At 43.5% G+C, this 17270-nt stretch overlaps 1 protein-coding gene across 1 annotated transcript in view; it reads right to left on the bottom strand.

Moving 5' to 3' along the window:
• Positions 1–6771: 6771 nt before the first annotated feature.
• Positions 6772–17270, bottom strand: part of LOC128864784 (cadherin-related tumor suppressor-like) — a 136035-nt gene continuing 125536 nt past the window's right edge. The window contains exons 7-8 of the mRNA XM_054104542.1: positions 10515–15918; positions 6772–10450 (exon numbers count right to left, since the gene is read on the bottom strand). Of these exons, the coding sequence (XP_053960517.1) occupies positions 7687–10450; positions 10515–15918 (8168 nt within the window). The 3' untranslated portion in view covers positions 6772–7686. The remainder of the gene's footprint in view (positions 10451–10514; positions 15919–17270) is intronic.

The raw sequence follows: 17270 nt of genomic DNA, 5'->3' as shown, positions 1-17270 counted from the left end.
TCAAGTTTTTGCCTACTGAATCCGCTGTAAGGAAAGCCATGACTGGAAGGATAATTGGTGCGAAGGCGTAGGGAATACCGAGAAACCGATGGATAGACGCAGTAGGAAGCGATCTCACAGCAATGGGAATTCCCAACTACGAAGTAAAAGCAAGCGATAGAACACTTTGGGGGAGTTTTGTGAAGGAAGCCTTGACGCACCCCGCGTTGTAATGCTGTGAATGATGATGATGATGACCAAGTACAGGTAGGTTCCTCTGAACCTGGTTCGAATATAAAATATGAGGAAATGCGTACTTCCATATAAATGAAAGAAGTGGAGAATATTCGCACTGTTTATACATTTCAAATACTGATTAAAGCAAAGCGAGGGAATGTTAAAGTAACTACAAGCCAAAATAATGGAGATTAACAACTTGCCCGTGTCTTAAGTGACAAACACAAGCAGTGATATTCCAAAGGGATTATAAAAATTTTGTGAAACTAAGGAATTCTTGCACCAGTTGTGACATAAAAATGAAGCACAGATGTGAAAACAAAATAATTTTTTTGAAATTAATACTCAAGCACCTATCGCTTAACGCAGTCATGCTCCATTTTCTTTTAAATTGACCGGTAGGCATTGCGCCTCTCAGACGAATTTGCCTTAATTACTTTCATTTGGTTTGCTGCGTAAAAATATGTCATCGGGAAGTTATTTGGCAGTAAAATGAGTAGAGGTAAGAAAATTTCATTTTCTTAATTGAGTATTAAAAGCATAACAAATCGTTTCGACATACTCTATACTATTCTATTTAAAAAGGAGGGCGATAAATAAGGTACAAATTCGAGAAGGAGTTGCGATTGTTTTCAATACAAAATTTTGTTAATCTAATTTTCGTTTTTATCTAATTTTGATACAAAATATGTCTTCTAAAAACTGTCGTTCCTCCATGAAAAAGCTCCTTTTTCCATGAAAAAGCTACTTATAAAAAAAATTGCTCCTCAGAGGCTGCTGTAAATGTCCGGGTGTGGCAGCTAGAAGACTAAGGTCACTAGGAGTTCCTTTCTTCGACAGCCTGGGGCAGTGCGCCAACCTAAATCCAATCAATCTTCTCCATTATATCAATAGATTTGGCTGGCTGTAGATATCTGCCTGTTGGAGGTCTCATAATGGTATCAAAACGGCGCTTTAGTGCTACTTGAGGAGTACTAGGTGCACTTGAACCATTTCACCTACCTACCTACCTACCTTCATTCGTAATGGGCACCATTTGCTTTTAAATAAACCCTCAAACGATTAGACCATTCAGCTATTAAAGCACGTACGGTCTCCATGGATTTTGACGTCGCTGCTCGAGCCAAAGCTTGTTTGAGACTCTCCGAATTTTTGTGAGGTCTGCGACGGGCCTTGTTCTCCAATTCTGTCCACAAACGGTAGTCCAATGGATTCAGCGCCATGAACCCAGGAATATTGTTTTCTAGCCAATGCTGGGTGGTTTTGGTCTTACGGCCTGGAACGGAGTCTTGTTCTAGGGTCCAAAGCTCTCCATTGAAGAGAGTACTGCTCAAGTGCTTCACCACGCCTTCTAAGACATCCCCCTGGCACGCTTTTGCCACGGTCTTAATTCCTTTGTCGCAAGACACTTAACACGCCCTTATACCAAACCATTGCGGAGGCTGAATGACGGGCGCGCTGAGCTCTTGAAAGAACATTTTTTGCGTCATTAGAAGTTTTAGCTTAGATTTTGTCGTCGATTTGCGTATTAAAAACTTCTTCAACAGTGAAGGTTTTTTCATCTGTGAAAAGAATATTTTCATGATCGTTGACCTCGTGCCACCGTAGAAGCTGCTTGCATCTGTTGAGTCTAATTTTGCTCAAGCGAGTTGTTACAAGACGACCAGTTGAGCGACGGAAGGCTTTCATGTGTAGATCATCTCTAATTAGTCTTGACATGGATCTGGTCGGTCAATTCATTTCGGTGGACATGATTTTCTGCTTTCTAAGGAGATGGCGCGCTTTGTTAAACTCGGCCAAAATCGTTCAAGCGGTTATCGCGCCAATTAAGAAGAAGAAGAAGATTTCTGTGGATTTCCTCTCGAACAATTTTTATGGACGTCCACTTTTTTTCTGTATGTCACAGAAGCAAAAATAATGGAACTTCTTTCTGCGAATTTTTTCGCGCTCTATGCAGTGTAACATTTGTCACAGAATTTATGGCAAGACTGAGTACCCTTAGGTTCATGTGCGGAAGCCTTGCGTGTGGAAGAAGATTCTCAATATTGTATTCAAAAAAAGATATACAAAAAAAATAAAAAATCTGGAATCAACGCGATTTTTCAGCGTCCTCAAACTAACACTTTGTTATACAAAATTTTAATGGACTATAAAATTGCATACCCAGCAGCTTTCTAAAAATTCTGATAATAATTTTTTTGAAAGTAGGAAGCTCAAAATATGTGTCCTGGTCACATTTTTAAGACAACGAATTTTAAGATGGTAACCTGCGGCCGCCGTAGCCGAATGGGTTGGTGCGTGATTACCATTCGGAATTCACAGAGAGGTCGTTGGTTCGAATCTCGGTTAAAGCAAAATTAATAAAAACATTTTTATAATAGCGGTCGCCCCTCGGCAGGCAATGGCAAACCTCCGAGTGTATTCCTGCCATGAAAAAGCTCCTCATAAAAATATTTGCCGTTCGGAGTCGGCTTGAAACTGTAGGTCCCTCCATTTGTGGAACAACATCAAGACGCACACCACAAATAGGAGGAGGAGCTCGGCCAAACTCCTAACGGAAGTGTACGCGCCAATTATTTATTTTTTTTATTTTTTAACCTTAGAATTATAACTCCTTATTCTCCTCTTCAGCCACAGCGCACCCAGCCAAAGAAGCACCAGTGAGTTTTGGAGAAGAAGTAAAAACCTTATAGAAATTCAATTAAGAAATGAGTGACAGAGGAAACTAAACTCAAAAAACCTAGAAGGAGGCAACGCAGATATTTCTGTTGGTTAGTGATACTATAAATGCAGGTACGTGCAAAGCAATCAGGAGAATATTGTAGTTGTAAATAATTTTATGTTAGTTTTTCTTTTAGTGCTACCTTAAACCTCTTAACCACGATAGTGTATGGAAAATTTGAGTCTATTGTCTGCAAACTAATTGGACCTTATCAGTGTGGCTTCAGACCTAGCAACTCCATCACCGGCTAGATTTTTGCAGTTCCTCAACTCCTAGTTTATCGATTATCATAGTTTACTTTGGTTTCGTTAATCAGAGTTTCAAGATGAATAGGTGATTGGCCTTCCGCATTCGAGCTTGATTTCGGGTGGGCAGCGGGAGGCGAGGCATTTACTTCTCGCCGATGCTAAGGTTATAGCGCAAACCTTCCAGATAAACCGCACTAAACTCGAAGTAGTAGATGAGTTCTGTTATCTTAGAAAAGTCATAAACAAAAATGGCGGCTCAGCAGTAAACATTTGCATTCGAATACGAAGGGTCGTGCTGTGTTTGGTCTTTTGAACAAAGCACCTTCTAGCACCACACAAAGAGTTTTCGCGTATTTTTACACTCACCACTGTTTGCAACTATTGGCTAGAAGTTGTACAGGAATTTATTTTTAACGATGCTGCAAATAAAATTGAAAAAGTGTTATATCTTTTCTTATCCAAAGTTAAATTTTGATGTAAAGAAGTAAAAACATTTTCAAGTCCGGTGGCATTCATCACTTGCTACTAATTACTTGTCACCCTGTGCTTCGTAATAAATCGAGCCCAAATGTAGGCAACAAAGAATAATCATGCTCGCATATTGTTTTTCGCCAGACAGCAGCCGCCTCCCTTCAGGGAAAACCTGAGCTAGTGAAACGAATTTCTGGTTTACATATATGCAGTTCGATTTCGCCAATTGTGAATCATTTCGCTACCCATTGGGCCATATAGCTTTTGCTTTTTGAACCACCTATTTTTTTGAGAATGGTAACACAAATGACATGTAAAGTGTGTTCATAATTTACTTAAAGGTTTGACATTTATAAAATGGGACGCTATACGCTTGAACAAAATGGGGAAATATTGAAAACCTATTGCCAAAGTGGTGAGTCTTCTTCTTCTTTTCTGATTTTCACGTCGAAGGCTGCCTCAATAAGCAAAATTGTCGGATTTGGGGCTCAGAAAATCCACACGTTACTGTAGAGAAGCAAATGCATCCACAACGAGTCACTGTTTGGTGCGGTTTTTGGTCTGGCGGCATCATCGGGCCATTTTTTTTTTCGAAAATGAGCGAAGAGCCGCGGTTACAGTAAATGGCGAGCGTTACCGTGACATGCTCAACGAGTTTTTGTTTGCAAAAATTGAAGAGGATGACATGGACGACATTTGGTTTCAACAGGACGGTGCAACTTGTCACACTGCCAAAGTTACACTCGAACTTTTGGCTACCGTTTTTGAAAACCGGATAATCAGCCGAAATTCCGATATCAATTGGCCGCCTCGGAGCTGTGATTTAAGCCCGTTGGACTATTTTTTGTGGGGGGCCGTTAAGGACAAATGCTATGCGAACCATCCAGGGACGATTGAAGCTTTAATATTTATTCATGAAATTGGAGCCCAAACAATCGAAAATATGCTTAAAAATTGGATTGATCGAATGGCCTACTGTAAAGCCAGTCGTGGCAGTGATTTTAACGATATTATTTTTCATTCATAAATGACAATGTTGAATCTTCAAAATAAAAAAAAAGTTTGAAATGATATTGATTAGCTTTTTTTATAGCCGATTCAGAAAGCAAATTTTACATGGCCCATCCTGTATTAAATAAACCCATTTTCCCCCAATTGACTGATTGATTGATTGAATAAACCCATTTTGACCAATTGATTGATTGATTGAATAAACTCATTTTTATCAATTGATTGATTCACTGATTGATTGATTAAATGACCCTATTTTGACCAATTGAGTGATTGATTAAATAAACCGGCTTTGACCATTTGATTGATTGATTGATTTATTGATTAAATAAACCCATTTTCCCCAATTGACTGATTGATTGATTGATTGAATAAACACATTTCGACCAATTGATTGATTGATTGAATAAACTCATTTTTACCAATTGATTGATTCACTGATTGATTGATTAAATGAACCTATATTGACCAATTGAGTGATTGATTGAATAAACTCATTTTTACCAATTGATTGATTCACTGATTGATTGATTAAATGAACCTATTTTGACCAATTGAGTGATTGATTGAATAAACTCATTTTTACCAATTGATTGATTCACTGATTGATTGATTGATTAAATGAACCTATTTTGACCAATTGAGTGATTGATTGAATAAACTCGTTTTTACCAATTGATTGATTCACTGATTGATTGATTAAATGAACCTATTTGGACCAATTGAGTGATTGATTAAATAAACCGACTTTGACCATTTGATTGATTGATTGATTTATTGATTAAAAAAAACCCATTTTCCCCAATTGACTGATTGATTGATTGATTAAACAAACCCATTTCGACCAATTGATTGATTGATGGAATAAACTAATTTTTACCAATTGATTGATTCACTGATTGATTGATTAAATGAACCTATTTTGACCAATTGAGTGATTGATTGAATAAACTCATTTTTACCAATTGATTGATTCACTGATTGATTGATTAAATGAACCTATTTGGACCAATTGAGTGATTGATTAAATAAACCGACTTTGACCATTTGATTGATTGATTGATTTATTGATTAAAAAAAACTCATTTTCCCCAATTGACTGATTGATTGATTGATTAAACAAACCCATTTCGACCAATTGATTGATTGATGGAATAAACTCATTTTTACCAATTGATTGATTCACTGATTGATTGATTAAATGAACCTATTTTGACCAATTGAGTGATTGATTGAATAAACTCATTTTTACCAATTGATTGATTCACTGATTGATTGATTAAATGAACTTATTTTGACCAGTTGAGTGATTGATTAAATAAACCGACTTTGACCATTTGATTGATTGATTGATTTATTGATTAAATAAACCCATTTTCCCCAATTGACTGATTGATTGATTGATTGAATAAACCCATTTTGACCAATTGATTGATTGTTTCATTGATTGATCAATTAAACCATTTTTTTTTTCCAACGCTTTAGTAATTCACGCTGTAGAGTGTTAAACTTCCTGTTACCTCGAAAAAAATAAAACAATTTGTACATATTTTAATTGGGTATTTGAATTTTATTTGTTCACTAAAAATTTGTTCGTTAAAGTTTACTTAAAACTTATATTATACAAAAGTAGAAAAATAAATTTTTGCTCGAAAGTGCAAGGGGCAAAATGGCTTTCAAGTGCAAGTTACATGTCCCTTATTTTTATAAAAATTTTCGTTAAATTTCGTTAAATTTTTTTGTATCAAAAAAGGAAGACTAATTTTTTTTTAACAACTACAATAATTTTTTGAAATGATAAAGTACGAGCAAATGGGTTTGAATTTTTGCATTTTTGAAAATTAGTAAGTTAAATAAAAATATGAAGTAGTGAAATTCATAATTAAAGATTTGTTATTTAAAGCTTTTTGGAAGATTGCTTTTACTTTTTAGAACTAGAAATAGTTTCATTTCTAATTTATTTTAAATTTTATTTTAACATTTTCTAAACCTTCTTTGTTTAGTTATTTTTTGCTTTCATGCATTAACTTTACTTTTTATTTTTAAATATGCGCAAATCTTATGGCAAGATTTTATTTTAATACAGTTTCTAGTTAAATACATTACAAATAAAATAAAAAATCTAAAAAAAAAAATCTAAAATCTTTTTCAATGCTTTACAATATTTTTAATTATTTTTAATATAGCACACAAATATTTTAAATTTATTCCGAGTACTAAAACTTAACGCTACTGCTATTAATTGGATAACTACGTAAGTTTAAATTATACAATCAATTAATTAATTTATGCGAAGGCTAACACTAACCCTACCTACAGGCTACTAGAGTTAGGCCTTGATACAAGGCGATAAAACACAATTGGCCTTAACACAAAATTGGATACATTCTTCTTATGCTACCTAAGCCTAAAAGTGTGGTCTGAATGAAGTGCTAAAACTAACTAAAAATTAACTGAGGCATTAAATGATTACAATTACAGATGAATTCTCTCAAAATATTTGGCAGTAGGAGTAAAAAGTGATACAATTAATTTTTAGAAATTCTGTTTTGCAAGGCCCATAACTCACACGACCAAAAAAATGAAAATAATCTCTTGATTTAAAAACTGACAGTGGCAATCGGCTTATTAGCAGATAGCCGCCATTTTTTTTTTTTCCATATCGTCTATTTATAACGAATTCGCGCTTAAAACTAAATGTAAAAGTCCCGTGGGCACAGTCATGGCATTCAGTCAGACCCAATAAATAATATTAGTGTTTGTGCGTGAAAGTCCTAGTGAATGGCAGGAATTAATGTCAACTAGTTTGCTTTTAAATAAACTAAACCGAACTAAATAAAATAAAAATAAAGAGATAAAAACTAAAGCTACATAAATACACTAAATCACGTATTTAGCCCTTTCTGCTATTCACACTTCCTACGTAAAACTATGCGCTCTCTCTCCCTCTCTCTCTCTCTCTCTCTCTCTCTTTTCTCACGCTCTCTCTCAAGAGAGGTCCGCTTCTGCTTCACACAGCTACACATACTCCTCCGAGTTCTTTTGCGTATTTCCCGGCATACATAGCGCCGCCTGTAATTGCTGCTGTTCGCCCACCGCATCTGGCAGCTCCGTGATGTCTTTGATGACACCCATTAGACTCTCGAAATTCGGTCCCCAGTTAAGCAAGTAATTCCAGCCCAGACTCGGTTGTGATGGTGAACCCGGCCCGTTTAGTTGCCTATAAATACCGCCCATGCGCGTTGAGAGGTCATCATCGCTGGCGACTAGAGTGCTGAGTGAGCCACGAAAGGACGAATCGAAGCCATCGTATGAATGTGGTGGCATTGGTGGCACTTTACCCATGCTTGTACCTACGCCATCACCACTCATGGCACGTCCCACACCGCTGCGATCTGGTCTATCGTCGGGCACCGACTTGCTTGTCGGATACTTTGCATCGCCATTCAAACTGTTGTTATCATATTCGATTTCCGAGCAGGTGAAACTATCGTTGCCGCTCTCATCGGTCGATGTGGAGCTGTGTGCATCTACATCGGCATTGTGTAGACCACCGCCGAGCGCTAAATGGTGTGCGCCACCTGGCACGCGTGGCGCTTCGCTGCTGGAAGAGACAGCGTCTAGTGTTGATACTAGACTGGAAGTGCGCGGTCGCACATTTAGTCTTTCGATCTCTTCAGCCGTCAGGCCGATGGGTGCTTGTGGTGGTGACTGCGCCGAAACGCCGGGTTTCTGTCGACTTGCGCTCGAACTTTGACCGGATAACTGCGACATGACTGGACTATTTAAGCTACGTTCACTGTTGCTGTGCAGCGCATCTTTGCCGACGCCTCCCGAACTGGAGGTGGTGGCGAGTAGCGCGCTTTGCAGTGGCTTACCTGAGATGTCGTGCAACGTGAGTATGCGCGGTTGCTGTGAACTCAATTCAGAGCTGGGTGAGAGACGCGCAAGTGGCGTGCTTTGATGTGGACGTGGTGTACTCGAAGGTGGCGGTGGTTGACTAGCTTGAGGCGGCACACGCGGCACAAATGGGCCACCGACACCGACACCATGACGTGGCGAATGTCGATGTTGCTGTTGTGCGGCAGTGGCTTGGTGCTTGTGATGCGTGTAGGAGGCGACCGGTGCCGGTGTGGCTTTGTACTTACGCACGCCACCCGCCTCGCGGTAGCCTTTGTAATGGTAGACGATGTCAATGTCGGATGGTGCGATGGAGCTGGCGTTCTCTAGATCGTAGTGTTCGGGATACTCGGAGCCTAAGTCAACAGAGCTTGCATGGTCATGTGGATGGTGCGCTTGGCTGGGCGGTGGTATGGGTGGATGATGCTCGTCGCGTAGTGGCGGACTCTTGTTGACCACCTCACGCTCGATTATATCGGGGCGCTGGGGCCGTTGTTGTTGGTGATCATTTGAGTTGATTTCGCGTTCCTTAAACTTCTTTGATATCAACTCGGGGCCGACCATGTGATGACCGCCTACACCGCGTATCAAATCACCACTGTCCACATGATAGCTGACTGCACCATCGCCGGCATGTACGCCCCGGCCACGCGACAGCACATGATCCGCTTGATTCTGCGACGCTGCCGAGCCAGCGCTGTGTTTTAATTTAAAGCCAGGCACACCGCAACTCAGACTGCCAATCTTTTCCTGTTTGCCACGGAAACGGTAAATAACATAGGAACCCAAAATGGCCACAACGAGTATGACGAAGAAGACAATCACCAGCGTGATGCCTATACTAACTGGATCGGAGGCTTGTGCCGCGCCAATACCCAAGTCACCAACACAGCCATAAGCCACTTTGCCGCGCGCAACCACCTCGTTGAAAACGGTGCCCGAACCATTGAAGGGTTGCACTTCGTTGTTGATTGTGAAGTTGGCAATGCAGCCCTCATAGCTGGTAGGCACATTTTCCTGCGGATAATATTCGCGCCGTACGCCTGCTATAGAGAGTACGGTCAGATATGGATCGAGAAAGTCGTGAACGCCGGCCGAATCAAGCTCATCGCCTACTTTGTTGTCATCTATCAGTAGACGGAGCACCCGATTCGATGTGAAGAGCGTGAGATTGTGCCACTTGCCGTCGCTCAGCATACTCGGCTGCTGGATGGTCATATTCACCACGGCGTTCTGCTTGGAGTAATAGACTAATTTACCAGCTTTTAGTTCGACTGCGGTGTACTGTTTATTGGTGGCCGCAAAAAGTAGCAAACCATCTTCTTTGTAGGTGCGAAAGAGCAGACTAACGGTTTTCGGTAGATCTACAGTTTGCGCAAGCGCCGTAATGTTGTCGCTACTAACGGTGAAGCGTCTGCGGCGCGCAATATCATACGACCAAATGTTACTGGCAGCATACAAATTATCCAGTAGTTGCATGCGACGATGTTTTTCCGAAATTTTGAACTCCACGAAGGCACCACTCATAACCGTGATCGGTTCCAATGAGCTGTAACAATCGGGTGAGAGTAGATTGGCGCCACACTGACACATGGCTGTGTGCCAGCGATCCATGCACGTGCCAAAGTTGCCGCAAAGCGATAGCGCCGGATCGTTGGGCAAACTCTGCTGACACGGACCACCATCGGTTTTGCGGTTGCAAGTGGGCAGCACATCACGCTGCTTCAAGGGATTGCTCATATTCAGCGCGCGTCCATTCACTGATACGCTGTGCATGCAGCCAACGAGATCATCCGTGTGTATTTGACCTGGGCGCTCCAACACTGGATCTGCGGAGGCAAGACCGCCAATCAGCAGCGGTTGCTTATTGAAATTCAAAGTGCTGCAAAGGTGAGTGAAAACATATGAGAATATTTTTTTGATTTATTTACAAATTTTTAACTTACCCAATAGGTCCAACGTCCTGCGCATAGCAGTTTGCATTGCCGGGTCGACAGTCCTCGCAAACATCCCCATTCTCCGAGCACTTGGCCACACTCAACGACATGACGCGCCCGTTGCGCGTGGCGGTAACTTTGTGCCATTTGCCATCGGCCAAACTCTCTTTGCTATTGGCGTCCACGACTACAGTAGTTATAGCTGTGCGCGCGCCACCAAAAGAGAAGAACGCCTTTCCTTTCACCACCTCAATCGCCACAAAATCAGAGCGTCCACCCGTTTGTATGCCATAGTTGTAGAGCAGTAACGCATCCGGTTTGGTTGTGGCAAAAATGATGGTAATGTCATTAGTCGCTGCATCCAATGCTGGAAAGGTCATGTAAGAGAGCTCCTGAAAACCGAATGTTGCGCGCTCGCAATGCCGCCCATAACGCCCATCCGCACAATTGCACTTGTAACCCGGTTTCAAGCTGACACACTGCCCACCATGCAGACAGGGGTTGGGCCGGCATGAATCGGACACATGCTCGCATTGATTTCCGCGATAACCTGGCCTGCAAAGGCAAAAGAATGAGGCGCCATCTGGACTATGTCTGCAGGAACCACCACCGCGACACGGATTGCTTGAGCACACATCACCGCGTTCCTGCTGACAATTCTTGCCCTCTCGATTAGGCGGACAAATACACTGGAAGTCGTAGCCTATGCGGCGGCATTGCGCATTCGCCTCGCACGGATTCGGCGTGCAAGGATCTTGTTGCTTATCACATTGCTGGCCGGTGAAACCATCTGGACACCTACAGCTGTAGTCGTGTGAAACATGTGGCCCACTAAAGATCAACGACTGACTGTCGACGATGTTCAGCGTGTGCGTCTCTTCGTGCACGCGTATTTCGGCAGTGCACATGCCACCGTTTTCGCAAGCGCCCGTCGCTGCTGAACTGCAAGGATTGTAGCCGATTAACACACCCTCAGGCGCTTGCAAGAGACGTTCAATTGATTCGCGTTTCTTATTCAAACGTTCGATGATGTAGCGTGGCGTGCGATAGGACAGATTTGCGTTACGTACCGCCAATATGAGTTCCACATCAGCGGAGTGTTCGCCTGTATTGCGTATGCTGTATAGCTTGAGTTCGTCGCTGGGCTCAATTGTCGTCTTGAATAGTTCCACGAAGTTGCGATAGTGCGTCGCTAGGAAGTACTCGGCCGTCATTTCGGGCACGCGTATTGTGATGGATTGCGCCACTGCGTCGCTGTCAAAGTTTTGGAAGCCTACGGTGACAGTGGATGCAACATCGTTATGCTTGCCGTCGTTACCCGAAACGGTGTATGAGTAGCCGTTGACGGTGGTCTGGTAGGTGGTGTGCAAGTCACAAGCGTTTGGTATTATGAGTATACCCAACGGACTAGACTGCGCATTTGCCACAATCTTGCATTTATAATCGCCAGTGATGTCTGGATCGTTGGGATGCACATCCGCAATCTTACCGATGGGTATTTCATCGTTGTAGGTGTTGAGCAGCACATGCACCATGCGTGGCGAGGACGGACTATCGTTCTGATCAAGCACTTTGATGGTGAGCACATGTTGTGCGCGCTGCTTTGGCTCACCGTTGTCCTCCACCTCGATCGCCGCCTCCAACGACGGTGTTGCTTCGCGATCGTAACTTCTTGTCGACTTGACCAGACCTGAGTGTTTGTCAATCGAAAGGTATGCTTTGTGTTTGCCGCCCACGAGGTAGTAAGTGAAGGGTCCGCCATTTGGTGGCAGATCAGGATCATTTGCGACGAGTGTCATGATAGAGGTGCCCGCCGGCTCATTTTCAGATATGTAACCAATCAAGCCACTAGACTCGAATGTTGGCCCATTGTCGTTCACGTCCTCCAGTTCGATCTTCACCGTTGTGGTGCCCGTCTGCGGTGGTACGCCTGTATCGATGGCGCCCACAACTAAATTGAATATCGGCACAGTTTCACGGTCCAAAGCGCGCGCTGTCTCAATATCGCCACTTAGTGGATCAACTTTGAATGTTTGATTTAAATTGCCATTAATGATCGAGTAGCTGAATTGATTGTTTTGTAGGCGTACATCCTTGTCGACTGCCTTGACGCTAATAATCTTCGTGCCCACAGGCGCTGCCTCTGAGATGTGCGTAGTGTAGAGTGATTTCAGGAACTCAGGCGGGTCATTGCCATCCTGTATGGAGATGATCACTTGTGCCTCATCAGTGTCATTGCCACGTATGCCGCCATAATTTTTTGCCATTACCGCAAGCACAACGCGGCTCTGTGTCTCGCGATCGAGATGACGCGACACGTACATGATGCCGGTCATGGCGTTGATGGAGAATCCTCTATCGTTGCTCGAACCCACCAGCAGGTAATAGACTTTGCCATCATCGCCAGCATCTTTATCGGTGGCTTGTATGGAGCCCACAGAGGTGCCAACCTCAGCCGACTCGGATACATCAAAGTGGAAGACGGGTTGCACAAATTGTGGGTAGTACTCGTTGACGCCTGTTATGTGCACGATGACCATAGCAGTGCTTTGCATTTGCGAATCTGGATTGGCTGCCATTATTTGCAAATTGTATTCACGCCGCTCCTCATAATCGAATGCTACCGCAGAGTTGATCTCGCCAGTGCTCGAATTGATCTTGAAGAGATTTTTGCCCGTACCGCTGGTGATCGAGTAGCGTATAATGGCGTTCTTCGGCGAGTCTTTGTCGGTCGCGTGTGCTTTGAAGACAAATGTATTTGGCGGACGGTTTTCAGGTATCAACGCATGGTACTCAGACTGATTAAACAATGGTGGGTTGTCGTTGATGTCGGTCAATATGACGGTCAACATAGCAATGGCCTTCTTTGGTTTGTAACCCAAGTCCTCGACGGTTATATTCAAGTAGTACTCCTGTATCAAATCGTAGTCCAGTGGCTGTAGAATAGTCACCGCGCCAGTTTCTTTGTGCACACTGAACTCCTTGCGTTCATTGCCACCCGAAAAGTAATAGGTCAACATGCCATTTGGACCCTCGTCTTTGTCTGAAGCCGTAACAGTTAGTATAGTCGAGCCAATCGGCTCATTTTCGGGCACTATGACTTGGTAACTCAGCGCGGTGAACTCCGGTGTGTGCCTGTTTTCGCCCGTCACAACGATGGTAACACGCGTTTCGTCCGCTAGTGGCGGCACGCCGCGATCAGTAGCGCGCGCCGTCACCAAAAATACTGTATTCGCCTGCACATTGAGTGGTTTCGATACGGAAATCCAACCGTCGTGCTTGCTGATCGTAAAGTAATCTGTGCCATTGCCTTGCAGCAGCATATAGTCGATTTCCGCATTCACGCCATAGTCGAGAGCGTCCACCGCGTGCACCTTGAGCACGCGCTGACCGCTCATTGCCTTCTCTGGCACGGGCGCGAGATAGGCAGCTTTTTCGAATTTCGGTGGGTTGTTATTAGCATCCACTATATTGATATTCACCAAGCATTCTGAGTTCAAGGGCGGCTTGCCATTATCTGTTGCAAGCACAATCATCGAGTACATATTTTCCGGTGAGGTTTCGAGCTGTGAGTGCTTGTACTTCATCTTGCGTTTGCTGAAAATCTCACCCGTGGCCGGGTCGATGGTGAACAAATCGGAGGGATGTTGCAATGAGTATGAAATAACAGAATTCGGTCCTTGCTTGTCACGATCGGTGGCGATTACTTGTCCTACAAACGCGACTGCACGTTGTAGTTCGGGGAAATTGAAGCTGTAGTAGCTGTGCTCGAACTCCGGCGCGTTATCATTCTGATCCTGCACGGTGATAGTAATCGGCGTTTCCGAGCGCCAAGCGCCATCAGAGGCGACAATTTTCAGCAAATACTCGTCTTGTTGCTCGCGATCCAGATAGCCGGCGACGGTAACATTGCCACTGATCGCGTCGATCTTAAACTTTTCACCTGGATTTTCGGTGAAACTGTATGTTGCATTCGCATTTGCGCCCACATCCAAGTCCGAAGAGGTGACTTGTATCACAAAACTGCCGATGTTTGCATTTTCCGTCACGTTTACCGAAAAGAGGCGCGTAAACTTCGGTGGATTATCATTTTTATCCAACAAAGTGATTTGTACACTTGCAGAGCCGGTGAGTTGTGGCATGCCTTGATCGACTGCTTCAACGAGCAGCTCATAGGCACCGATTTCTTCGCGATCTAAGCGCATTGTGGTGTATATTTCACCAGAGTCGGAGTCAATCTCAAATGTGCCCTCAAAGTCATCGGTCAGCCGATAAGATAATTCGCCATTATCGCCCGAATCGCGATCGGTGCCATGCACCTTCACAATGAATTGCGGTGGTGGTTCTTCCTCTAGGATTTCAGCAAAGTAAGTCATCTTGTCTATGACTGGCGCATTGTCGTTGGCATCGGTCACATTGATGGTCAACAATATAACGCTACGCAAGCGCGGTTGATCTGAGTCCGCTGCTTCGATCCATATCTCATACGTATGCGCGGTTTCAAAGTCCAAGCCATCCTTGCCGACCGATAACACACCAGTGCTGGCATCAATATGCACAGCTGCGCCAATATTGCCACCAGCAATTTCATACTTGATATTGCCGGCGTTGCCCTTCTTGGGCGATGTCGCCACAATTGTCGTAATAACTTTGCCCTCCAGCACGTCCTCCGACAGCATAAATTGCGTAGTAGCCATGTACGAGAAACTCGGAAAGAGTGTGGCCGGCCGTAACAGTACAGTCAGATCGGCTGTGGATGATCTCGGCTCAGTGCCCTGGTCCATAGCATGCAAGACGATACTGTAAATTGTGTCGAAACTGGTATTCTCGCGTGCGCCCAGTGGCGTTTTTGCCTTAATCACACCACTCTTCGAGTCGATGGTGAACTTATCGATATCCTTGCCACTGATGTTGTAGCTGATAAGCGCATTGATGCCGTCATCCAAGTCTGTCGCTCTTGCGCCAAACACAAACTCACCCGCACGTATGCCATCGGGCGCATTCACATTAAAACTGGCCGCATTAAAGTTGGGCGTATTGTCATTGACATCGAGCACAGTGATGGTCAGATTGACTGCGCTAGCGCGTGGCTCTGTCGCTGAGCTGTCTTGCGCCATCAGCGTCAGATAGTATACGGCGGTCTCCTCACGATCGAGCATGACGGCGGTTGTGATTTCGCCCGTCTCCGAGTCGATATGGAATTTGTCGATTTTCTCGCCAAGCAGCGTGAAGCGCAGTTTCGCATTATCGCCGCTGTCCTTGTCCGTGGCCACGGGCTGTAGTACCTTGGTGCCAGCAGGCAGATTCTCCTGCACGCTGGCGAGATAGAAGGGACGCGCAAATTCTGGACTATGATCATTCATGTCTTGCACAATGACGCGCACGATGCCGGTGCCGGTGAGCGGTGGCGAACCTGCAAGGCAGAGCATAAGAAAGAAGTATGTTTGTTAGAAGTATAACAAATAAAAAATAAAAAAGAAAAAAAGTACATTTTTTTTGGACAAATCTTAGATAGCGAAGCTGCAGCGACGGATATATGATTTGTATGGCTCGTTTGCAACAGAATTACATTGCAATTATTTGTAGGAATCTGCTGCATTAGGAATGAGTCTAAAAATGCGATTTTAAATAGACCAGCAGACGCACGAGTTATCTTGTGACGCTTGTAACTACTAACAAATGCACTGCAGCCTCCCTCTATAGGTAGCCAGGTAAGTATCATACTACGGCTGGATATCTAGATAAAAACTGCGCGCTGGCTGGATGCTGCTCACCTTGTGGCATACGAAACAATACATTTTACGCGTTCTAATTTAACGAGCAAATTGAAATATTGCCATAAAAGGATGAGCCAACGAACCACAGCGATTGGACAATATGCAAAATAAGTGATACAAACACACGCACACCCACACGCACACCAACAAATATTCGCACATATTTATTGAAAATTCGCATGTATTGATTTAGTATCAGTTGGTAAGCGAGCGTTGGCTATACTTCTTTCAGCGCGTACAGTGTTGCTGTGGCGTGCGCGGTGGTGGTGGTCCCTTTTAGTTGAGACAGTGATTTTTTCCGCTTGGCGCGGGTGTTGTTAACTCTCGCACAGAAATCGCGAATAGCTCTAATTAAACTATCCATGTTGCCGGTAGCATAGTGGTGCCAAAAAAGGGTTGCCATGTTGTATGGGCAATTTGCAATTGGCAATTTTGCAATTTGGTAGCAAACGGTAAATGTTGATTGCAAGCGCAGCGCAACTAACGGTCGTGACAATTATGCATATTTTCTTAGCTGTAAATTTTACGTTGCTGCTAATTCAGATTTCATGAGGCAATGCTAATAAATACTTGAAAATAAAAACAGTTAAAGCTTCAAAGTGCCTTATAAATAGGCAATCATGCATTTGTGTGCATTTGTGGTGAAGAAGAATGAGAAAAAAAAACACGAAAAGAGAAGAGGCGCTGTGCCCAATTGGATTACAATGTAAGAACAAACGTGCTTTAGACTATTTTAGGAGAAAATGTAGAGGCGATAAGGTCCGGTCATAAAGAGCGATGGTCCGGTCTAGAACGCTGCAGAACTGCAAACTGTTTTGTGACAAGTCTGAAAACTGTCAAACTTTCTACTAAAACTTGGAAGGAAAGACGTTCGGCTGATGGTTGGTATTATTACAGGATGCAACCCATAGGGTCAGCATATGACCACCATTGGAATCATTGAGGACCCAATATGCCTGTCTTGCTTGGAGGAGGCGGATAGCACTGA

The sequence above is a fragment of the Anastrepha ludens genome, chromosome 5 (genome assembly GCF_028408465.1).
Source record: "Anastrepha ludens isolate Willacy chromosome 5, idAnaLude1.1, whole genome shotgun sequence".
Classification (NCBI taxonomy): Eukaryota; Metazoa; Arthropoda; class Insecta; order Diptera; family Tephritidae; genus Anastrepha; species Anastrepha ludens.
This window is presented reverse-complemented; position numbering and strand designations above follow the sequence as displayed.